Here is a 24,374-nt window from a genome sequence, read left to right as displayed (position 1 = left end):
GGTGATGGAATAACTTAAAATACTTTCTTAATACTCACTGTAAATATGGAATAGTTAAGTGGAAGCAATAGAAGTAAAAACCTTTTATGGCACATTTTCCAGTATCTTGGTGCCTAGATCATGTTTCAGGCAGATGAGCAGCAGCATGGCCTTTCTGCTCTGTAGAGAGTCTGTTTATTAATTAGTGCCCTGTAGCATTAGATTTAACTACTGAAATAGCTTTTTGTTTAAAAACTCCCTGTGGTTATAGTTTTTACTCACATATGCCTTGTTCCATTCTTCCTAACTCTTCCCCACATCCTGCCAAATATTTAGCTGGCCCTTTTGTTTTCAACTCTTAGAAATTTCACTTTTGAATCCGTGAACAACAAACTGATTTGTCAAAACTGAGTTCTCTCAACTGGAACATAGCATTGTTTTGAGGACTGATGCTTATGTCTCTAGCCTATGGTTAACTCCCAAAGGGGTCTTAATCAGTCAGCCTATTTAATTCTTTAATCGATCCTTCACCGACTTTGTCAGGTTTTTTGTTTGTTTGTTTGTTTGTTTTTAAGTAACTCTGCCCTCAACATGGGGCTGCAACTCCCAACCCTGAAATCAGGAGTTGCTTACTGTACTGACTGAGCCAGCCAAGCACCCCAACTTCTCAGTTATTTTTTTTTAATTTTTTAAAACTTACATTCAAGTTAGTTACCATATAGTGCAATGATGATTTCAGAAGTAGAATCCAGTGATTCATCCCCTACATATAACACCCAGTGCTCTTCTGAACAAATGTCTTCCTTGATGCCCCTTGCCCATTTAGCCCATCTCCCCACCCCAAACCCTTCCAGCAACCCTCAGTTTGTTCTCTGTACTTAAGTCTCTTATATTTTGTCCCCTCCCTGTTTTTATATTATTTTTGCTTCCCTTCCCTTATGTTTGTCTGTTTTGTATCTTAAATTCCACATATGAGTAAAGTCATATATTTGTCTTTTTCTGACTTATTTCGCTTAGCGTAATACACTCCAGTTCCATCTATATTGTTGCCAATGGCAAGTTTCATTCTTTTTGATTGCCGAGTAATATTCCATTGCATATGTATATATACCATATCTTCTTTATCGATTCATCAGTTGATGGACATTTGGGCTCTTTCCATACTTTGGGTATTGTCAGTAGTGCTGCTATAAACATTGGGGTGCATATGCCCCTTTGAAACAGCATATCTGCATCCTCTGGATAAATACCTAGTAGTGCAATTGCTGGAGGGTTTTTTTTTTTTAATTTCTTTTTTAAGTTTATTTATTTATTTTGAGAGAGAAAGAGACAGCATGAGCAGGAGAGGGGCAGAGAGAGAGGGAGAGGGAGAGAATCCTTAGCAGGCTCCATGCTGCCAGTGCAGAGCCAAATGTGGGGCTCGAACTCATGAAACTGTGAGATCATGACCTGAGCTGAAACCAAGAGTCAGACATTTAACTGACTGAGCCACCCAGGTGCTCCCAACCTTGTCAGTTTGTAATTTGGGAAATGACAAACATCAAGAACCAAAATGAAAGTTTTGTTTCTTTCTTTCTTTCTTTTTTTTTTTCCAAACTAGTTACAGCCAACTATCCAAAAAGTACAGTTACAAGTTGCTAAACATTTGGGAACCAAAATGTACCTCAATTGAGAGGTATTGATTTTAGCTTTTGCTTAAGTGGGAACATAGTTTGGGTGTTGGGACTACATTGTTTAGTGATAACTGTAGGTTCTAGAGATACCTTTACCTTTTTTTTAAATTTTTTTTTTTAAATCTTTTATTTTATTTTTGAGAGAGAGACAGAGTGTGAGCAGGGGAGGAGCAGAGAGAGAGACACATACAGAATCCAAAGCAGGCTCTAGGCCCTGAGCTGTCAGCACAGAGCCTGACGTGGGGCTCGAACCCACAAGCCGTGAGATCATGACCTGAGCTGAAGTCAGATGCTCAACTGACTGAGCCACCCAGGTGCCCATACCTTTTTTTTTTTTTTTTTTTTTTAATGCCATTCAATATTTAGAAAAAAAGTACCACTATCATTTTGTATTACCATTGGGAAGAAAGGCTGCTGTTGGCTCTTTGGTGACAGAAGACACCCCCCCCCCCCCAGGACTGAGGAGATCCAAATCTCAATATAATTATAATTCTTGATAAGTCTGCTTTGTACCCTTAAAGTGTGGAGCTTTGGTATCACCTAGGAGCATGTTAGAAATGCAAGATTTCAGGCCCGAAGCCTTGAATTAGAATGCATTTTAAGATTCCCTAGGTGAAAAGCACATTCAAGTTTAAGAAGCTTTGGATAATAATAGTAAGTTGATAATGCCTGTATATTGCGTTAAATGATTCAAAATAAGGTAAAGAAGAAAAATCCTTCGGATTCACTATAATACTACCTCTGTTCTTAAGAGAATCTGTGAGGCCCTGACAGTTTCTATTCTTGACCAAACTTAGGCTCTTGAACCTTCTCCTAGGCTCATCTGTGCACTTCCTTAAAGTCTAGTTTTAGCAAGAACCTTGCTTGGTCAGTTTAACCAGACACCCCCTTCCTGCAGCCTCAATATCTGATTTAGCTTCCTTATCCTCCACTGTCCCTCAGGTGATGTTTGATCGTCCTGGCCTGTCTTCAGCAAGAATCCCCTTAGGTCGGTTTAGCCAGAACCCTCCTAACCCTGATATTTCCTCCTAGTAATTTTCTGTCCATTCATCCCCATACCCTGCTTCTTGGCTATAATTCCTACTTGCACATTAGACACCCCCCTCCCCCCAGTAAAATCCCATCCCATTGCAGTGGTTCCTATATTTATCTCATTGTACTCTCTAAGAAGGTTAGGTCCCTTGGTTGTCTTTGCATACTTGTGATTATTTAAATTATTAGTTAAGGTCCCCTTCCCCCCTTCTGGACTGTAAGTTTCATAGTGTTTGTTCACTGTTTTATTTCTCAGAATGTTAGTATATTGCTTGGCAAGTATGTCGTGTGTGTGTGTGTGTGTGTGTGTGTGTGTGTATACAATTTTTTTTATTGACTAAAGGTTGTCATGGAAACAGTAGTAGTTAATGAGTGAGGAGACCTGAGTTTCAGAGTCTTTGTTCTGTCACCAGCCATGTGACCTTGGGCACATCACTTAATTTCTTAGCTTCTGTTTCCTCTGTCTACTGGGTGGAAAGGAATGCCTAGTCTATTGGGTAAATTTGAGAATTGAAAGACAGAGTGTATATGTAAGTTTTCATAAACCAGAGAGTCCTGTACAAACACTGTTATTATCCTTGCTTATGAAGTTCCCAAACCCAGTATATAAACGCTTTCTGCATTCCAAATTTTATTTAGCTGTGTTACAAATGAATGGTATTATTGCATAATACAATAAATATTTACTGGACGCCTTCTGTGTCTAAAGCAAAGTGTTTGATGGTGGTGGAAGGAGAAAGGTAGGGGGTCAGAATTAAATAAGGTGTGGTCTCTGGCCTCAAGTATCTTTGAAGACCAGTATGTCATGTGGATATACTCAAGAGTTGTTTTTAACTCATTTTAAGTCCACTGGCTAACGAAGGTTAAAGATTATTGATGTTGCATTGACTATACAACCCTTTTGGATATAGGAATGAAATAGTTGCATTCCGTGTTTATAAAAGTCACAGGATGTATCCATTGTGTTCATACATACAGAACAGCAGGAATTGTGTAGATGTGTGCTTCTGTATTTTTAGGTAGAGGCTGTTTCTAGTGGATGGATGTGGGTTCCTTCCCTACTTGATTTTGCCACTGCTGCCGTAATTACTCTGCTGTAGCACTGCATTTTTTAATAGGGAAAGGGAGTGGCTGGAATTCTTTGGACCACTTTTTTCTTGCAGTTCACTTGGACTTTTCAGGTAGAGATTGGAGTGTGCTGGCAGTGGTTGGCAAAATCCCAAGGCATAGAGAGCCTCTGTGATGTGGTGTTTGCTTACCACTCCAGCCTCATTTGTGCCTTCCTGCCATGCTCTCCCCCATGGAGCCCAGCCATTTTATTTGCATTTCTTTCAACATACATTCCTCCCTTGTCTGCCTGCCTTTGTAAGTGCTATTCCTGTTCTTCTGGCTGGACTGCCCTTCTTCCCACCCTTATTTCTTCAGTTGAAGAGCCAACTCTTTTCCCCTGACTTGTGACCCCTTTACAATTTATTGGATAACATTTCAGATTCCATATTAATAGCCCTTATCAAAAACAACTGTACTTATCAGTTTTCTGGCCTTTCTTCTTCATCAGAATGCGTGACCTCCTTAAAGGTAACAGCGATTTCAAAAGCTGTATTTAAATCTCTACCACCTAGTATAGTGCCTCGTATGTATTACACACTCAGTAACAAAAATTTTTTAAAAAATCAAAGACATTTTCAAGTATTTTCATGGTGGTAGGTGGAGGTCTTAGTGATTCCTTTTACCCTGCTCTAATTTTGACCTTTAAGAGACTTCTTGGGAAATATAAGTAGGTGCACAGAAAGGTTTGGAACACCTATTTGTTGGATGTTTATCTCACAATTTTGTAGAGCCCTTGTTGTCTTACCCCTTTTTCAGGATTGGTATCTGCCAGGCACATGTTTCCTACCTGCCACTGTGAATTGTGTTCCAGTAGCAGTGAGTGAGAGTGCCCCTTTCCCTGTATCCCACCACCATTGCACCACTGAGAGTAATGTCAAGAAAACTTCTTGGCTTCTTGGGCTTTTCATATTAATACCAAGTAAACAAGTTAATGATAAAGATTCTGCCAAAGAATCTGTCTCCTTTATTTCTAATGATATAGTTAGGGTGCTTGCTTCCATTGCCATCAATCTTTTTCCTCTTTAATTTTAAAAGGGAAAAGTAGTATGTTAAACACATTGATCAACAAAGTCACAAAATTAAGTTTTAAAATATTGATGACTTCTTAGGAAAATATTAATTTTCTCCAAGATCTGTATGGATTATAGTCCCTAAAGGGAGATTTTACAAAATGAAATATTTAATTGGATTTCTTATTTCTTAGTTATCTTTCTGATATTTTAATATAGATAGCAAATAATGAAAATGTTTGGGAGGCAGGTGGCATACTTGGAGCTGTAAAAATGACGTACAGATTCTGGAGATGGATTTAAAGCTGCTTTTCACCTATTCCTTTTAACATATTTGTTGCTTTTCTTATGGAGTCTGATAGAGATCTCTGCCAGGGTTTTCCTCTCTGGATTATTTCAAGGTAGAGAGTTTTTTCTCCAAAATATAAGTAAATAGTAGTGTCTAATTGCTGTTGAATCTGATGAAATGTTTATAGTTTTGAGCATTTACAGGTCAACTGTTACAAGCATGAGTAAGTGATATGATATGACAACTCAGAACACTTTATCATTTTATCAGTAAATACTTTGCGTATTTGTATATATGAGAAACACTTCTAACCTTAATGAATTTGTTCCTTTTTCTTATGGTAGTTCTGATACTTATATTTCACTTAGTTCAAAAAGAAACGGGACAACAAGGGAGGATTTTTACAATTTTATACATTTTTTTCTTCCTCCTCTTTGATGGTTTTCACTTGTTTATGTTATCCTTTCTTAGTTTTCAGTGGCTATGGCTATAGTTAAAGCCTGCTGCAGGTACTGGGGAGCATTGCTGAATTCCAGATAGTGCAAAATGTCATTTTTGCAGTATTAGGATTAAAGGGACTTTTTTTTTTTTTTAATTGTACCATTCCTGGAGTTTTATATAGCTGTTTCTCTGCCTTGTGTTCCCAGGTTTGACCGCATCTGTATTATTTTCATAGGGGCTTTCCTGACATCACCCTGGTAATGATAGCTGTTCTTGTTAGCTTTCATTTAGAGGATTGATTATCCTGTGCTTGGGTGCCATAAGCTCATGGTTAAACCATTGGTGAGCTGAAAAATGGAAACCCTTGCTTCTCAACAGAAAGGGAGAATGAAACAGTCTTGAAGAAAAGAAATATTTTATCTGCATTCGTCTGTAGAAGAATTCAGTTATTCTTGGGACACCTGGATGGCTCATTTGTTTAAGCTTCCAATTTTGGCTCAGGTCATGATCTCGTGGTTTGTGAGTTTGAGCCCTGCATCGGGCTCTCTGCTGTCAGCGTGGAGCCCGCTTGGGATCATCTGTTCCCTTTTCTCTCTGTCCCTCTCCTGTTTGTGCTCTCTCTCTCAAAAATAAATGTTTTAAAAAATATTAAAAAAAAGAAGAAGAATTCAGTTGTTCTTGTGATCTGCAGATGTACTCTAAAACAATATGTCTAGAGCCTGTATAGGCCCCTGTATGTCAGGCTCTGAGAGGCAGGACTTAGAAATTAGGTGGTGGCAGTACAGAATTTAAGTTGGGCAAAGTCATTGTACTTTTGTGCCTTTTTTTCTTATTTATAAAAAGAACAGTTTTATGTTTAACAATATGCAGTCTTCATGGTGTCTGAGATTTCTGGTGACTTGTGGAATTGGTGAGAATGAGATCAAATCTCTGGGTAAATAATTTACAGTTTTAGGGTTGGAAAAGATTCCAGTTCACCCTCTTATTTTTAGACAAACCAGTTAAGACTCTGGGATCTTGTGATTTTCTAAGGCCACTCTGTTATTTGTGTAAACAAATCCTAATGAGATTTGATTACACCAAGAATTCCAAGTCTCTTGTTATTTTAGTTGTATTTTTTGACATTACATGATTACTTACTCTTTTTACAATTGCTTATTTAAAATGTACAATATGTAGATGTAACTTAAGCTTATGTCTGTGGAAGGGCCTTTGCTATAAGGGATAAAGAGATAGTATGGCTATATTTAACTGGTGTCAGTTATGGAGAGCTGACTGTGCACCAGTGGTTCTTTACGTTTCTATACATATCATTTAGTTTTCAGAACCATCTTACATGGTAGGTGATACAATTTCTCTCTCTTTTAAAAATTTTTTTAATGTTCATTTATTTTTGAGAGAGAGAGGAGGAGACACAGAATCTGAAGCAGGCTCCAGGCTCCAGGCTCCAAGCTATCAGCACAGAGCCCGACGTGGGGCTCAACGTGCGGCTCGAACTTAAGAACCAACCACAAGATCATGACCTGAGCCGAAGTTGATTCTTTACCGACTGAGCCACCCAGGCGCCCCGTGATTTCTCTTTTTTGTAATCATAATGATTAAGTAGCTTACCTAAAGTCACATAACTAGTACAAGCCAAATACAGGATTCCAGGATACCCAACTGCAAAAATCAAGGTTTCCACTATTCCATGTGAAATAGATAATGCCCCAAGTTAAACAGTAATGGTAGATGGCTTTTGTCGATCTTTGTGTCCGGTATTGCATTAGTGTTTTTTATTCTCTGGTTTCTAATTCTTGAAACGACTGCAGCATAATGCTGTCTCCATTTTGTAGATGAGGCAAATAAGGCTCTAGAGAGGTTAAGTGACTAAGTCTACGTGTCTCACTAAGTAGTGGAGGCACAGTGTTACTCCAGGGCTGTTAGGACTGTAGTTGGCAGCCAGCATCCTCCCACTACTCTGTGCTGCATGCTGCTTTAACAGATCTCAACTCTGTACGTATTTCATTCATAGCTTTCGGCTTTCTCAGGGACCATTGGTATATCAAATTGATTGAATCTGGCAGTTTCTAAGGTGAATGAATGTTTTTGAAACAATTTGATAATAGCTAAGCAGCCACCAGCTAATGAACCATTAGGATGAGAAGTCTCCACATGTATAGGTGATTTTGGCTTACTGATTTGTGGTGTACTGGAAATATTACGAGTCATAGATATATTGCACAGTACGCTTTTATTTTATTTTATTTTATTTTTTAAAGTTTATTTTTGACAGAGAGAGTGAGCGTGAGCTAGGGAGGGGCAGAGAGAGAGGGAGACACAGAATCTGAAGCAGGCTCCAGGCTCCGAGCTGTCAGCACAGAGCCTGACGTAGGGCTTGAACTCACAAACTGTGAGCTTATGACCTGGGCTGAAGTCGAATGCTTAACCGACTGAGCCCCCCGGGCGCCCCTGCTTTGATTTTAAAGATAGAACAGTTTATTGACATTTCTGTAAATAGTCTATTTTATTGCCAAATTTTAATAAACATTCACACTGTTTTTTAATTAAGCTTTTATACTTTTAAAAATTTATTTTTGTTGGTATTCTACATGTACATGATTTAGAGTTAAATAGTTCTCTAAGGCTTGTTATAAAAACAACCTCTTTTTTCCTGCTTCAGAATACAGCCATTTGAACTCTTTTACCTGATTGTTTTAATTTCTTATCTCTAATTTATAGTGTTACTTAATTTTTTTCATTTCTAGGCATTAATTATTGAATTATTTTTCTTTTTTTATTGAAGTGTAATTGACATATAGTATTACATTAGTTTCATGTGTGTAGCAGAATGATTCAACATTTGTGTACATTGCAAAATGATCACCACTGTGAGTCTAGTGTCATCAAAGTATGATACAGTATTATTGACTCTATTTCTTATGCTGTATATTATGTGCCTGTGACTTACTTATTTTATAAGTGGAATGAACTTTGTATTTTTTGATCCCCTTCACCCATTTTGCACTTGCCCCAAGCTCCCTCCCCTTGGCAACCACCAATCTGTTCTCTGTATCTATGTGTTTGGATTTTGTTGTGTTTTGGTTTTTAGATTCCACAGGCAAATGAAATTATGCAGTATTTGCCTTTCTCTGACTTATTTCACTTAGCGTAATACCCTATAGGCCCATCCATGTTGTGGCAAATGGTAAGATTTTATTCTTTTTTTATGGCTGAGTAGTATTCGTGTGAGTTTGTATTACCTATTAAAAAAATTTTATTTTTATTTTAAAGAGAGAGAGCATAAGCAGGGGAGAGGGGCAGAGGGAAAGAGAGAATCTTAAGCAGGCTCTGTGCTCAGTGCAAAGCAGGATGCAGAAGTTGATCCCACGACCCTGGAATCCTGACCTGAACCTGAATCAAGAGTCGGATGCTCAACCAACTGAGCCACCCAGGTGCCCCTGCCAATGTTCTTTATCCATTTTTCCTTTGAACAACACTTAGGTTGTTTCCATATCTTGGATATGCTAAATAATGCTTTAGGAAACATAAGGGTGCATATATCTTGTTGGTTTCATGCGTTCCCCCTTGGGTGAATACTTAGTAAGTAGTGGAATTGCTGGCTCATATGGTAGTTCTATTTTTTTTTTTAAGTTTATTTATTTTGAGAAAGAGGGAGAGCACAGGCAAGGAAGTGGCAGAGAGAAAGGGAGAGAGAGAGAATCCCAAGCAGGTTCCACACTGTGAGTATGGAGCCTGATGCAAGACTTGAACTCACAAACCGTGAGATCATGACCTGAGCAGACACCAAGAGTCAGACGCTTAACTGGCTGAGCCATGCAGGCGCCCCTATTGTTAATTTTTTGAGGAACTTTCATACTGTTTTCCACAGTGGCTGTAGCAGTTTACATTCTACCAACAGTGAGCATGCGTTCTCTTTTCTCCACATCCTCACCAATACTTGTTATTTCTTGTCTTTTTGATAATAGCCATTCAGACAGATATCAGATGATTATCTCACTATGGTTTTGATTTGCATTTCCCTGATGATTAGTGACCTTGAGCACTTTTTCAGGTGCTTGTTGGCCATCTGTCTTTTGTGAGCCACCCAGGGACCCTAGTTTCTCTTTTTTATATAGTATCCTGTTCTTATTTCATGAAGCAATATTTTTTTCCTATCAGTATTATATAGTTCTTTTTGGAATGGGGTCATTTTTATTCTTCTGCATCTTTTATTCTCCAGGTTGCTTTTTTCTATTTTAGTGTCTTCTTTCATGTTAGAGGCTCCCTGCAAATGCCTGGTAACTCCTTTGCTTTCTGCTTTTATTTACATGTAGGACAATTGAAAATCTAATTGGAATCTGTGTGCTTGTCGTGTGAAGGGCATGTTAACTGTGGTCTTTGCTGAAAGGTGATATGGCTAGGCTGTTTCTTTGAAGAACTCCCGGTATGAATCTTTTTAGGCCTTTTTACATGGTGTGGTCAGATTTGCCAGCAAGAGCTCTTCTGGTGTTTGCTTTTTTTTTTTTTTTTTTTTTCAAATTTTTATTTAAATTCTAGTTAGCATATATGGTAAACGGTTTCAGATGTAGAATTTAGTGATCCATCACTTACATTGCTTGGAGATTATTATCCTGGCTGCAAGGTTTTTGGTATCCTGAAGGAGCTGGAGGTTGGGGGCTATAGAGGTCTCGATGTTGATTTTTCACACTCATCTAATCTCTCAATGTTAGGTATGGTACATTTGCCTCCAAGTGTGCCTTATCTCCCAAGCTAGACACCGTCTCTGTTTTGTCCTTTTGTAGGTAACCCTAATCTTTTCTCAGGAGGGGGGTTGTACAGATGCCCACTGTGTAGATTGCAGAGGGAAGCTGGGTGTGTAATTTCTTAGACTGTGAAAGTCTTGCTCTATCTTCACTCCCACTTCCAGAGTATCCTACTTATTTAATTCCTGAACCTTTTGTGGGATCTATGGTATAAATTGGGTAGCTTCTAAGTTTAGGCTTAAGTTTCCTTAGGTATGTTAATTCAGTTATTTCTTCATCTACTTTATAATCTTAAAATTTTCATTGTTGTCTTCTCTTTCATTCTGTTTGTCCTTACAGGATTATAATTATAATTTTTTTTTAATTCACTTTATTATCATTTTGAGTAGGGAGTGGAAGCTAATGTGTATTTGTAGCCTACCATCTTCAACAATTCACTCTTCAAAATAGTCTTCTTATAAGTTCTAATTCATTTTATTGCCACATTCTGTTAAGTGTTGACAGTTGTGTGGTGTCTGTAAGTGAAAGGAAATTATGTCACTGTGTTAAACTACTCTGTGCTTTTTGAGTTGCTTTTGTTTCAGTGATGTCTTAGTGGGTAAGGAGTCTAAAAGTCCTTTTTCCAACTAACAGTTCAATAACTCATTTTTACAAGAAAACAGATTAATACAAATTTGAGCTGTATGTAAGGAACTGTCTTTTATGTATTATTTATTATCAGTCTTCACTGATAATCCATATTATTCAGGTTATGCTTCTGAAGTTATGCTTTAGCAAATCTCATTTAAATCTTTAATGTCTTTGACTTCAATTACTCATTGGTTAAAATTTATCTCCAAATCAGGAATGATTTCTGCTTATGTAAAAACAAACAAAAACCAGTCAATTGCATTTGAAATTATAGGAGGAAACGATTTATAAGTTTTGTATTCATGTTCCTGATATCTTTCTCCAGCTCCAAGAAATAAAAGAAATAAAATTTTCCCATTTTCCTGGACCCTATCTGTATTTATAGGCATCACCATGAACTTCCTTATTTTCTTAAGACTATTAACTTAATGCACTGAATTTCTTATAAGTGCTGTCATTTTGAACTTTAAAGTATGATACAAATATGATCAAAGCTTTCTTTAGAGTCACTGTTTAATAAAGAATAAACCGTAGGATATAAACTATAGATTATTTTTCATTGAGTAAAAAGGGTCTGTACTTATTCATCCTGAATGTCTGTGTTTTATCCAAAAGAATACTTCTCTAGTATTAAAAAATAAATGTGGAGCTCATGGAAAATTTCACAAGAACATGAATGTTCTTGTGATAGCCTGAGAAAAAGGAGACAGATTAGGACAGGAGTTCTTTATCTGGGTTTTTGGACATGTTTTAGCACCTCCCTGAATTCCTATGTGCAAAATATTTTGTCTCTTATGTCTCTAGGGAGAAAGTTCTTAAATGTCTTTCAGATTGTCAGAGGCTCAAAACACTTGAACTAGAGGCAAAAAAGTCAGTAAAGAAAAAAAATAATTGTTTATATGTTTAAGAACATCATGGGAGGTATATTTCCATATTATGTAGCTCAGAGATATGTCTTAGGCTCACGTTCACTGCTTTAGGTTTATCTTTATTTTTGTTTTATTGAAGTATGATTTACAAACAGTGAAATGCTCAGATCTGAGGTATATAGTTTGATAGGTTTAGACAAGTGTGTATAAACTCTGTGTAACCCATACCCTTTTCTTTTTTCTTTTTTTTTTTTTTAACCCATACCGTTTTCAAGACCCAGAACATTTTCATCACCCCAGAAGTTACCTTAACTTTTTAAAGTAAGAGCAAAGTCCATTCTTTGTAGCTCTTTGATTTAAGGACAGACTTCTTCTTTACATAGTCCTGGAGAATCTATTAGCTAAATTAGTTGCTCAGGGTTTTTTTTTGTTTGTTTTTTAAGGTAAGTTCAGTGCCCAATGTGGGGCTTGTACTCACAACCCTAAGTTGTGACTGACTGAGCCAGCCAGGCCTCCCATAAATTTTAGTTTATTTATTTTGTTATTTATTATTTTTTTAAGTAGGTTCTATGCTCAGTGTGAGGCTCGAACTCAGGACCCTGAGATCAAGAATCACATGCTCTACCAGCTGAGCCAGTTGGATATCCTGTGAGTTGCTCAGCTTTTATGGGGGATCTACTGTTCATACTTGCTGCTCCTTTTTCTCCACTGGACAACGTACTTTTTAAACTATGATGATCTTTTAGGTGAGCAAAGCACTGAGATGATAATTAACTACTTCACCTCCTAGGATCCTAAAGAAATTAGCTCATGTGAATTCTTATAGTTAATCCTGTTCCTCACTTCCACAATGGTTAATCAGTCAACATCTGATACAACTAACATAGTGACTGAAAGAGCTTTAATAAACTTTCCTAAAGATAGTAGTAGTTCAAGGGGTAGCAACTCTTAGAAAGATTAACAATTATCGATCATTTATTGCATTAAAAGTAGCTTCTGAAAAAATACCTACATGAATAAGAAGTGTAGGACCTGCTCTTAAGCACATGGCAAAAAGGAAGACAGACTAGTTAACATAATTTTCAGTTAGGTAAATACAGTAACAGAATACTGTACAGAGTACAGTCGTGCTTGAAAGAAGACATGCTAATTCTTTAAGGGATGGCCAAGGGCAGTTTCTTTGAGAAGGTACCTAAGTAGGTTTATGTGTGGATAATTGAGAGAATTGTTTATATCAGCCAACTTCTAATTTTCCATCTGTCAGTACCTTTAGTGAGCCTTAAAATGGGTAGAGAGTAGAGATTTGGGAGCCCTTCTGGAGAAAATGAATACAAAATTAATGAATACAAAATTAGGTAGCAAAGTAAATATTTAGAGTAAGAAAAAAATAATAATAAATTACATATTTAATAAAGCCAAGTCAATGAATATCACAAAATATAGAAAAATAACATTTTTATTAATTAACTGCCCGATATACCTTAATATATTTTTGTATACATTTTTGACTGCATACTTTTTGACTTCTTATGTCAACAATTTGTAAAATAGGATTACTGTTTTCTGTAGAGAGAGTAGATTATTCTATAGAGAGAATAGATTATTTCCTTCTAGCATTACTGATCAAAATGTGTTTATTATTATTGATAACTTTCAAGAGTTTCAGATCTATAACTCATTGGTAATGTCATGTACTATTTTAAGATTGTTGTCAAATTTCAGTATATCTCGACTAAGTTTTTTCCTTAGCTGATGTGTAGTACAGTGTTCTTATGTCTCTGCCAATACCCTATGGAGCTCATGTCTGGATGACTGTGGTCCTGCACATTAATGTGTAAATGACACCAAATGAGGCAGTGCTTGGGTGTAAGAATATTCCTGGAAGTCATTCCTGTACCTAGACTAGCAGTAATTTAATTATGCATGGAAATGATTGAGAACTAGACATATCCTGTGAAACCTACATACTTCTCCACCTCAACCTCCCTTTAGCAAAATGCCCAGAATACCGCATTAGCCGAGGCGGAAGTGAGATGGAGCAGGAGTTAGAGAAAGCAGTCTTAACCAGTTGCAATTAGCATTCCTTTGCAAGTTTTGTGAAAACATACGACCATGGGAACACATTGTTAGGACTGCTTCCAGTACCTTGGAAGGGACCATCCCATTGAGGATCCCTGAAATTTAAACTGACAGTGTCAGAGTAAATTCAGTCCTACAGTCTTAAGCTGTAATTTTGTGCTTGCGTTTGTTAACTGACTACCAGAAAGATGTTTTAAAACATAATATGTATACCACTATACATATGTAGTAATGTAGTATGTACTATGCTGCTTATGTCCGTTATGATTGAACCTATTTTTGTAAGCCCAGGATATGAGTTCAGCAGATTATGCCAAAATACTTGCTTTACTTTACCATTTTTGATCTGGAATCTTTTATCAGTTTAGCTCAACAAAACGTTTATTAAAGATCTGTTACAACCTAAGCCTTCTGCTAGATTCTGGAGATGTAGTGCTGACTTAGAAATAGTTCATACCTTTGAGAAACTCATGGTACATTGTAAAATAGAGACACGTGATAGTGTCCTGTGTGAACACAGAGAAGGCTTCCTTAACACAGTCTAGGTTATCAGAGAAACCTCCTGAGGAAGATGATACCTGGATTAATTCTTTAAGGATGACTAGACATTGGTGAAAAAAGAAAGTTCGGTTAAAAGTATATGAGATAAGGAGGAGTAGGCTGTATCTGATTTAATTTCATATTTTTTTTCCTAGTCAAGTTGGCTTTATCATAAGAATTTAATTTCCCAGCATTTAGACCACAAAACGATGTCATTGATTGCATTGTATACCTCTTGCTTTACTGCTCTGTATTTGTAGGCAAATGATAGACTATAGGAATAGTAAGTGAATCTTTGCCCTATTGTTACCTTGAGATCTGTATCTGATACAAAGATTGTTCCAAGGGGCACCTGGGTGACTCAGTCGGTAGAGCAGGTGACTCTTGATCTCAGGGTTGTGTGTTTGAGCCCCATGTTGGGCGTGGAGCCTACTTAAAAAAAAAAAAAAAAAAAAATTGTTCCATTGGTGCCAAGACTGCAGACTTTATTCTTTATTGAATCCTTTATAGTGGGTTGCTATTTTGGATTAAATCCCAGAGTAATTCTGCTGTTTTGCTTTGGAAAAAAAGAAAAAGTAATCCTATTACCACAAGTAAATGCATATGAGCTTTTATTTATTTATTATTTATTTATTTTGCATTTTAGCTTTTAAAGTATGATTAAATTAGTTTAAGCAATGGGAGGATATGGAAACTTACTTAGTTATTAAATATATATAAGTTCCAGAGATGAAAAGTACACCATAGAAAATATAGTCAATAATTTTGTAATGTATGGTGACAGATGGTGACTACCCCTTTTGTGGTGAACATTGAGTAACATAGAATTGTTGAATCAATGTGTTCTACACCTGAACCTAACATAACATTGTATGTCAATTATATTTCAGTAATAAAAAAAGTATAAAAACAACCTCTTGCCTCCTCTCCCCCCACTGGGAGGAGTAAGCTTGCTTAGAATTGCTGAGATGTCTTGACAGTTTATTTCTTATTACTTTTTTTTTATGTTTATTTATTTATGTTGAGAGAGAGCATGAGTTGGAGAGGTTGAGAGAGAGAATCCCAAGCAGGCTCTGTGCTGTCAGTGCAGAGCCCGAGCCCAGTGCAGGGCTAGATCCCACAACCGTGATCATGACCTGAGCTGAAATCAAGAGTTGAATGCTCAACTGACTGGGCCACCCAGGTGCCCCAGTTTCTTTTTTTTTTTTTTTTTTTTTTAACATTTATTTATTTTTGAGAGAGAGTGAGTGAGCTCACAAGGAGGGGAAGGGGCAGAGAGAGAGAGGGAGGCACAGAATCCAAAGGAGGCTCCAGGCTCTGAGCTGTCAGCGAAGAGCCCAACACAGGGCTTGAACTAACAAAACTCGAAATCGTTACCTGAGCTGAAGTCAGATGCTTAACCAACTGAGCCATCCAGATTCCCCTGACTGACCAGTTTTTAAACCAAGGTTTAAGTAGGGCAGAACTGCAAAGGGCCCAAGATTGAAAATGAAATTTTGGTTATCAGGATTAGGAACTATCCCCAATCCATCTGCTGCTTCTCTTGCTGCAGTTAAAATCTTTCAGATTTGGTGTGCCAAATAAAGATGATGGATCCGTTTTTTTTCTTTAATATTGGTAACAACTTGCTCTTTGCAATAAGAACAAGCTTTTCTCCCCCTTCAACATTATTATTTAATGTTAAGTAAACATTTGTTAGGAATCTGTTGTATCCCAGGTTCTGTGTTAGGTACTTGGGATTCAAGGGTGACTAAAACATGATTCGTATTCTTGAGTAACTCACATTTATGTAATCAAGTGTGAGAAAGAAAAACGTAAACAAATAAGCATGAGAGGTAGTGTTTTAAGCTGACTTTTTGTGGATTAGTATACGTGTGGCAGTAGAATTGCTGTGGCCTGAATGTGTTCCCCCAAATTTATATGTTGAACTCCTAATGCCCAATATGATGGTGTTAGGAGGTGAGGCCTTTTGGAGGTGATTAGAAGGTGATTGGGGTTAGTGCCCTTATAAAAAAAGATCCCACAGAGCTCCATAGCCCCTTCCACCATAAGAAGATGCAGTGAGAAGTGGGCAGGCACCAGCTTAGAAGAGGGCCTTCACCAGTACCTGACAATGCTGTCACTCTGTTGTTGAACTTTCAGCCTCTGAAACTGAGAACTAAACTTTTATTGATTATAAGCCACTCAGTCTTTTGTTATAGCAGCCTGAATGGACTAAGGGATAAAGTAAGGATTGGTGTTTTACTTACACATATACCTGCATGTAAATATGCATTTACATGTAGTCATTCATTCACTGGACATTTTATTATTTTATTATTTTTTATTTTTTTGAGAGGAGAGAGAGTGTGTGTGCATATGCCTGAGCTGGGTAGAGGGGCAGAGGGAGAGAGAGAGAGACTCTTAAGCAGGATCACACTCAGCACGATCATGACCTGAGCTGAAGTCAAGAGTCGTCTGCTCCATCAACTGAGCTACCCAGGCGCCCCTCATTGAACATTTTAAAGCTGTTAGTTCCTGTGTTGTGGATTTGCTGTGTAAAGCTACCTTAAAACTAAGGTGCTTTAAATGTATTCACTCATTTAATTGTCATAATGGTTCTGCATAACTGATGATATCGTCTCCAGTATACTATCTAAAAGAGAATAAACACAAAAATACACACATAAGGTGTTGCAGGAGCATTAAGCTACAGTGAGACACAAGAGAGAATGGACAGTTTTTCCTGAGAGTTTAGGAAAAATTTTCTAAAAGAAATGATGTTTAAGCTCCCTAGATACCTTTGGTTGAAATACCGGTGTTATTTGGAATTACTGCCAACTCATTTGCTAGATCAATATTCATTCTGAGTTCTACACATGCAAGTTTTGGAGCCTTCTTTTTAACACTGCAGCACATTGTATAGGGTTCTGAAAATGGAGTCACTGCTATTGCATAGAAATCACCCAGACATTTGACTCTGGGCACTTCCTAAAGTCTCTTGTGGTTTCACTACCCATTTACTGACTGGGATAATGAATTTAGTGCTGGGCAAAGGAAACTGCAGCCTACATACGACTCAAAAGCTCAGAGGGTGATCGGAGATGAGCTATTAAACTTTAGTGTCTTTGCCTGTAGCTGAGATAATGCCTCAGATCACTTCACAGATGTAGAAACTAATTGGCCTTTGTGTGTGAAGTGCTTTATTATTTTCCAAGGATTAGATTATAAAATTTTATAGGGTATTAAATAGTGAATTGCCCAACCCTCTACTTGTTCTTATATGAAGTCACTAAGTTATACTTTATAAAGTTGAAGAGTTGTGAACCTGCTTCACATTGAGAGGCAACCCAGTTAGCAGTTTAATATACGAGTACAATATTCCCTAATAATGTGTTAAAGAGCAAGATGTTAAAATTTGGAAGAAAAGTTTCCATGACTACAGATGTCTGGGAAGCCCTAGGCTAAATCTTGAACAATTTTCTTTACTACTATAGGACTTTTCTTAACTTATAAAATATGCATTTAATAATATACTAGTGCCTCTTTTGGCCCTGTGCTAACCAGTGAAGATACTGAAATTATTAGTTACCTTCAGTCTGATCTTTCCTCTGAGCCTGAGTCTTGTAAATACAACTGCCTACCTAACATATCCATTTGGATCTCTGATAGATATCTCAAGTTAATATGTCCTAAACCCATCTTCCAAAGCCTATCTCCATAAGTGGCCCATCTTCTATCTACTTGAGACTAAAAATCTAGGAATCCTCCTTGATTCTTCACCACTGTCCACAAATGATGAAATCCAGTAGTGAGTCTGTTGGTTCTTCCTATAAATATTGGAATCTTCTTCCTTCCATCCCCACCAGGAGAGTAGGGATTCTTGCTCAGTGTTGTGTCTCGGCTTAGAACAGTGCTTCTTAGAACATAAGTGGTGGTCAGAATATGTTACTTGGAATGCAGAATGCAAGCCTGGATAAATGGATGAAAGAAACTGATTTATTGAGGTGGTGAGGAGAATTATTTTTTAATAGTAAAGATTTTTCTTTAAAAAATGTTAAAACACGGAACTATAATTTACACACCATAAAACTCATCTTTAAGTGTACAGTTTAGTAGATTTTAGTATATTAAAAAGTTACACAATCATCAGGACTATCTAATTCCAGAACATTTTCATTAACCCCCCAGAAGAAATCTTGTGTCATTAGTAGACACTCTTCCATTTCTCCCTTTACAGCCCCTATTTTCTGTCTCTATGGACTTGTCTGTTCTAACGTTTTGTATAAATGGGATTATACAATATGTGATACAACATATTTTGTGTCTGGGTTCTTTTCACTTAGCATAGTATTATCAAGATTCACTCATTTATCAGTGCGCATGTTCTAAACTAGGTTTTTTAGACTTTGTCCCTGTATCTCATCAACTTTTTTTAAAATCTATTTTTTTATTGAAGTATAGTTGACATATAATATCCTTCTAGTTTTAGGTGTATTCTCATCAACTTTTTATTTTTTTATTTTATTTTATTTTATTTTTATTTATTTTTTTTTAACGTTTATTTGTTTTTGAGACAGAGAGAGACAGAGCATGAACCGGGGAGGGGCAGAGAGAGAGGGAGACACAGAATCGGAAGCAGGCTCCAGGCTCTGAGCCGTCAGCCCAGAGCCCAACGCGGGGCTCGAACTCACATACTGTGAGATCGTGACCTGAGCTGAAGTCGGAGGCTTAACCGACTGAGCCACCCAGGCGCCCCTCTCATCAACTTTTTAATCTCACCAGAATTCTTCAATTTCTGGCCTGCTGATAGCCTTTTTTCTTGCTTTCCAGCGGTGTTAAGGAACTTGTTACTCTGTCATTGATGATAGTAGCAATAGCACTACTCATAATAGTGGCTTAAAAGGAATGTTAGGCAGAAATGGAAGTAGGTATGTCTGTTCAGATTGCTAACTTCCTTGAATTGAAGGTAGTCTTTTTGATACTCAATGTTTTTAGCTTAGAGTCTTTAGCTTTATTGTTTTTAGAACATGTTGTACTTGATTTTGGCAATTTCTAACATTTTTTGCTGGTGCATATCTGCCTTTCTGAAAGCATTAGTATGTTTGGCACCCTTTTGGAGGAAATTGTTCTCTGGCGGGATTTTGTTTTTCCTTAATGGCAGTGCTAAGTATTCATATAAATCAGTAGAGGTATGAGGAGAGGAAATAGAATTAGGTAGTTTGAAGATTGTTTTAAAAATGTGCCTAACTGGGGCGCCTGGGTGGCTCAGTCGGTTAAGCGTCCGACTTCGGCTCAGGTCATGATCTCGCAGTCCGTGAGTTCGAGCCCTGCGTCGCGCTCTGTGCTGACAGCTCGGAGCCTGGAGCCTGTTTCAGATTCTGTGTCTCCCTCTCTCTCTGACCCTCCCCCGTTCATGCTCTGTCTCTCTCTGTCTCAAAAATAAATAAACGTTAAAAAAAAAAATGTGCCTAACTGATAACTCTCTCATTATGAATTAGTCTTGTGTTTTTTCATAAGTGACTTGATTAAACTGTGGTGATATAGGAAGAAAATTATTAGAAATAATTGGATGGAAGGTAAAGGTAAGTAAGCATCATGCAGTCTTCAGTAGTGGGTAAAAGAATGAGCTTTCAAGATTTCAATCCTAGATTTAAATTCTGGCTCCTTGCTCTGGAAAGCAGTGTGGAGGTTCCTCAGAAAATTAAAAATAGACCTACCCTATGACCCAGCAATAGCACTGCTAGGAATTTATCCAAGGGATACAGGAGTACTGATGCATAGGGGCACCTGTACCCCAATGTTTATAGCGGCACTCTCAACAATAGCCAAATTATGGAAAGAGCCTAAATGTCCATCAACTGATGAATGGATAAAGAAATTGTGGTTTATATACACAATGGAATACTACGTGGCAATGAGAAAAAATGAAATATGGCCTTTTGTAGCAACATGGATGGAACTGGAGAGTGTGATGCTAAGTGAAATAAGCCATACAGAGAAAGACAGATACCATATGGTTTCACTCTTATGTGGATCCTGAGAAACATAACAGAAACCCATGGGGGAGGGGAAGGAAAAAAAAAAAAAAAAAAAAAAAAGAGGTTAGAGTGGGAGAGAGCCAAAGCATAAGAGACTGTTAAAAACTGAGAACAAACTGAGGGTTGATGGGGGGTGGGAGGGAGGGCAGGGTGGGTGATGGGTATTGAGGAGGGCACCTTTTGGGATGAGCACTGGGTGTTGTATGGAAACCAATTTGACAGTAAATTTCATATATTAAAAAAATAAATAAATAAATAAATAAATAAATTCTGGCTCCTTTATTTACCACTCTTATAATCTTAAATTAATCTTAACTATAATCTTAAGTTCTTTAAACCTCAGTTTTGTTACCCATAAAATAAAATAATAGTATATACATCATAGTTAAGAGGATTAAATGAGATACTGCATGTAAAATCCTTCTCAGCACAAAGCCTGCAGTAAATGTTAGTTAATATTAATCATCATTACTATCCTGATGTAGGAGTTCTCAGCCTGAAGTTCACTGGAACTGTCAATTAAGAAATATTTATCAAGTACATGATCTTTAGTATTGGACTTAGACCTATGGAAGGAGCTACTGATGTGAATGACAGGTTGGTACCTAGAGGTGAAGCAAAGAGAACTAATATTAGTGGAGGTCTTACCACAGGGTTCAGTAGTAAGGTGGATATTATTTTTCCCATTTTATAGATGAGGAAGCTGAAGCTTGGTAATGTCAAATAACTTGTTCAAGATAATTGGCATGTTCTTGGGTGTCAAAATATACAAACATCTATTCTTCTAACTCTTACTGGTTCCCCTGTTTTGAGTTTTCTATATATCTCTCCCCTCCCCAATTCCTATAGCCTTAAGATTCTCCTGTTCAACTTGGGAAGTATCAACTTCATTGATAGTTGGATTGGACAATAAAGGGTTAAAATAAGGGAATGATAAATGTGAGTGTTGAGATGGTGAGAAATGGCTTATAGAAGTTAACCTAGTGTCACTATGGGGGCTAATCTATTCTTCAGGTTCTCAAAGAGCAAATAAATAATGCTGTTGAAATTTACAAAAGGTAGATCAAATTGGATTACCAATTGTAAGAGATGTGGGTTCAGGGTTTTCCTTTAGGACTCAGTTATTTGTCAAACCATCCTGTCTTGCTGTAGAAACTGATTGGCCTTAAGATGTGAATAAGAGGACTGACTAGGAGAAACAATCCTGAATCTTGGTTGTTTATTTGGAAAGAAAAGACCCCTGGGTAATGCCATGATTTATCAATGTAACATCCTTATATATAATGTGTCATTCACTGTCTAATCAGAAAGCTCCAAATTCTCTTAAAGTTATGATACTGTGTTAGCTATTTTCATACATTGTTAATGAGATTGTAAAAGGGTACGACTTATTTGGGGAGAAAAATAGGCTTATGTAAAATTAAAAAATGTGTGTGTCCTTCACAGCAGTTTTACTTTAGCAATTTATTTTTCATATATACATGTGCACAAGGTTACTTACTGTAGCGTTGTTTATAGTAACAAGTGACTGGAAACAACCTAAATGTTTATCATGAAGTGACCGATTAAAATATGTTATACATTGGGGCGCCTGGGTGGCTCAGTCTGTTGAGCATCCAACTCTTGATTTCAGCTCAGGTGGTGATCTTGCGGTTCATGGGTTTGAGCCCCATGTTGGGTTCTGCACTGATAATGCAGAGCTTGCTTGGGATTCTCTCTCTCCCTCTCCCTCTCTCTCTCTCTGCCCCTCTCCTGCTCTCTCTCTCTCTCATACTCTCACTAAATAAATAAACTTAAATATATATATATATATATATATATATATATATATATATACATATATGTGTGTGTGTGTGTGTATTATACATTTGTATAAGGAAGTACTATTCAGTATTAAAAAGAATAAATTAGATCTGCTTCTGCCTTAATATACAATCATCTCCTGGGTATTAAGTGAAAAACATTATTTAGTATACTATAGCATGCAACAATTGTGTAAAAAAAAAAAAAAAAAAAAAACAAAACAAAACAGGTCCAAGCATTTTTATGCTTGTATAGGCATAGACTATTTGGAAGGATATATAAGATCTTAGTTCTGAGATTCTCCAGATAAGCAGATTTCTTCTGAGGAGGGTGGGTTGGGAGGGCAACATACTTTCTGTTATTGAAAATGTCTGTGAATATTTTCACCAAATATCTTAAAATGCCATGTGACATATATGCATTTGGGCATACATTGTTATTATAAGAGCTTTTGTACTCATTGATGAGGACTTTTGCATATATGCTTTCCTCTTTGTGCTTTTTAACTTGAGGACTCTGTCAGTTGATCTTTTGACCTAGGAATGAGGACTAGTACTGACCCCCCCCCTTCCAGGGTATGGTGGATACTAGAGGAAGTTTCAGGTAGCTGTTAAAAAAGCTGAATATGCTTTTTTTTTTTTTAATTTATTTTTTAATAATTTTTTTTTTGGAGAGAGAGAGCACCTGAGTGAGGGAGGGGGGCAGATAGACAGAGAATCTTTTTTTTTTTTTTTTTTTAATTTTTTTTTTAACGTTTATTTATTTTTGAGACAGAGAGAGACAGAGCATGAACGGGGGAGGGTCAGAGAGAGGGAGACACAGAATCTGAAACAGGCTCCAGGCTCTGAGCTGTCAGCCCAGAGTCCGACGTGGGGCTCGAACTCACGGACCGCGAGATCATGACCTGAGCCGAAGTCGGCCGCTTAACCGACTGAGCCACCCAGGCGCCCCTAGACAGAGAATCTTAAGCAGGCTCCATGCTCAGTACAGAGCCTGACACAGGGCTCAATAACACGACCCTGGGATCATGACCTGTGCCGAAGTCAAGAGTCAGATGCTTCACTGACAGAGCCATGAAGGCACACCAAAGCTGAATATGTTTTTTTTATTTTTTAAAGGACAAAGTTAAGGGGGTGCCTGGGTGGCTTAGTCGGTGAAGTGTCCGACTGTTGGTTTCAGCTCAGGTGAAGATCTCTCGGTTCACAAGGTCGAGCCCCACATTGGGCTCTGTGCCTACAGTGCGGAGCCTGCTTGGGATTCTCTCTCCTCTCTCTCTGCCCCTACCCCACTTCCATGCTCTGTCTCTCAAAATAAATAAACTTAAAACAAATTAAAAAAAAATAAAGGACAAAGCTGAGTTCTTCTTCTTCTTTTTTTTAATGTTTATTTATTTTAGAGAGAAAGAGCACAAGCAGGGGAGAGGCAGTGAGACAGAGGGAGGCAGAGTCCGAAGCAGGCTCCAGGCTCTGAGCTGTCAGCACAGAGCCCGACACAGGGCTCAAACCCACAAACTGTGAGATCATGACCTGAGCCAAAGTAGTATGCTTAACCGACTGAGCCATCCAGGCATCCCCTAAATATGGTTTTTAAAAAGAATATATAAAAAATATAGAGTATTGAAATGGTTAGGTTATATTGCTGAATAAAGCAGAAGGGTCAGAGAGAAAGAAAACTAGAGAACTTGAAAACATTTTTTTGAAGTTTAAGTGTACATGGAAATGAGGAACAGAGAAGGAAGTCAGTAGTCCACAGGGAACTAAGATCACTTTATAAACATTATCTCATCTCTTAAATTATACCTTTTTGTAAAAAGTTATTTTCCAGACTTTCAAAAAACCAAATAAATTGAAGCCCAGATGATAATTTGTGGTTTCCTAAGTAACATAAAAAGAAAGTGGCAAAATGAGGAATAGAACCTTGTTTTCTTGATTTCCATGATTAGCATTAGATCACCCAAACCTTCATATGGGACTAGCACCAAAAAATAAAACAGGATTTAAAAAAAATTCTTTCATAAACTTGATGTGTAAAAGCATTTGTTTCTGAAGTAGGTTTATATCTCCCCCCCCCCCCCCCCCCCAATCCAGTCTTAGAAGAAGAGGGTGGGAGTGGTGCTTGAATACTGCTTTGGATATTGTGCTACCCTTTGCTTTG

At 37.4% G+C, this 24,374-nt stretch overlaps 1 protein-coding gene across 4 annotated transcripts in view; it reads left to right on the top strand.

The window, feature by feature from the left end:
• Positions 1 to 24,374, top strand: part of MOB1B (MOB kinase activator 1B) — a 50,252-nt gene that overhangs the window by 5,696 nt on the left and 20,182 nt on the right. For 2 of the 4 annotated variants that reach the window (XM_042936221.1, XM_042936220.1), the window contains exon 1: positions 20,903 to 21,014. The exons of 1 other annotated variant lie outside the window; for it this stretch is intronic. In XM_042936221.1, coding sequence (XP_042792155.1) covers positions 20,959 to 21,014 — 56 coding nt within the window. In that variant the 5' untranslated portion in view covers positions 20,903 to 20,958. Of the gene's footprint in view, positions 1 to 12,393; positions 12,427 to 20,902; positions 21,015 to 24,374 lie in introns of those variants that run through there. One more of the 4 variants, XM_042936222.1, reaches the window with a different exon arrangement.

This window comes from Panthera leo, chromosome B1 (genome assembly GCF_018350215.1).
Source record: "Panthera leo isolate Ple1 chromosome B1, P.leo_Ple1_pat1.1, whole genome shotgun sequence".
Lineage (NCBI taxonomy): Eukaryota > Metazoa > Chordata > Mammalia > Carnivora > Felidae > Panthera > Panthera leo.
Note: the sequence above shows the minus strand (reverse complement) of the source record. Positions and strands in the feature narration are given on the sequence as shown.